At 47.8% G+C, this 1371-nt stretch overlaps 1 protein-coding gene across 1 annotated transcript in view; it reads right to left on the reverse strand.

Annotated features, from left to right (window-relative positions):
* Positions 1–1371, reverse strand: part of LOC107104723 (protein NLRC3-like) — an 11336-nt gene that overhangs the window by 4635 nt on the left and 5330 nt on the right. The window contains exon 2 of the mRNA XM_015404800.1: positions 473–646. Coding sequence (XP_015260286.1) covers positions 473–646 — 174 coding nt within the window. The remainder of the gene's footprint in view (positions 1–472; positions 647–1371) is intronic.

Genomic DNA, 1371 nt, shown 5'->3' on the forward strand with positions numbered 1-1371 from the left:
GGAAAACAACTCGTGAAGTTTGACCCGCTAGAAGAGCGAGGTGCGCGAGAACCCTGGGACCCTTTTTCCACCCGAATCTCCACTCTTTTTGGCCCTCATGTCCCTCCGTCGTCGGACTAAACTCGCCCCCACTTCCTCGCCGCCTCGGTCGTATCTAGACCCTCAGTGTGTAGCACAGACCACGCTTCAATATTGAGCATAAATCAAAAACGTCTGCATCAAGCTCACTGCAACACACTGCTGTAAGTGTATAACCAGGAAGCGAGGTAGGAGGGTCAAATAGGTTTAGCGCCACCGCAGCACGGGAGGGAGAATTATAAATGGATAAAATTAGACCGGAGAAAAAAAAAAAAATGAATCGATTCTCTTGCAGACGTATCGATGCATCGGATCGTCGGCTGTTGGATCGATTCATCGATACAAAACGATTATTATTTACACACCTAGTTTCGACAGCATAGAGAAAATTTACCTGAGAGTTTCCAGTTTGCAGTTTGGACTCTTCAATCCAGCAGATAGAAGCTTCACTCCTGAATCCTTCAGGTTGTTGTTACTCAGGTCCAGTTCTCTGAGACTGGAGGACTGGGAGCTGAGAATTGAAGACAGAGCCGCACAGCTTCTCTCTGAGAGGTTGCAGTAACTCAGCCTGAGGAGACAGGGAGGATAACCTACAGTCACCAATGTTCTCCTTGGAAACATTCAAACTGTCTGCTGATGAAGATTCTCAGTCATCCAGGTCATAGTCATTCCATAAAAGTAAAAATAATGGACAAAGCAAGTAAGGAGGAGGAAAGCACAATGGAGAGTGATGTAACAGATTGGGAAAACGTTGTGGCGCAGGATGAAGGCCCAGATTTAATATTGCCAAAGCATCCATTAGATAAGTGGTCCAAGAAAAGGAGTAGGCCAAGGGCAGGTGTAAAGGAGCCTCTCGCAGCTGAGTGTGATGTGGATCTGCAAATAGTACGAAGAGACACACACACCATGCAGACCAGGTCCCAAACAAGACAGCTGGAACCAGAGCAAGAGCTAAGTGAGGTCCATATGGCTCCCTTGCTGTCTAAAGGACCTCAAGAAGACAGATATGTACCATGGTCATTCATGGACATGATCACACTTGCTGGAAGACTGACCCCATTGGCAGATGGTGCTGACAGGTGGATAGAAAGGCTGGAGGAGATCACTGGAGGCATCAATCTGGCTGCTGGAGACATCAAGGCGCTGCTGATCAAAACAGCAGGACACTCAGCAGCCAGAGAGGTGTTTGATGAAGCCGAGCTTCCAGGGGTCATGACCTCATGACAAAATACCATTCAACAAAGTAAGACCCAAGGTGTGGGCAGCCTTGAGAGACAAATACCCCACCTGCAG

This window comes from Cyprinodon variegatus, unplaced genomic scaffold, assembly GCF_000732505.1.
Source record: "Cyprinodon variegatus isolate N-32 unplaced genomic scaffold, C_variegatus-1.0 Scaffold1860, whole genome shotgun sequence".
NCBI classification, from domain to species: Eukaryota; Metazoa; Chordata; class Actinopteri; order Cyprinodontiformes; family Cyprinodontidae; genus Cyprinodon; species Cyprinodon variegatus.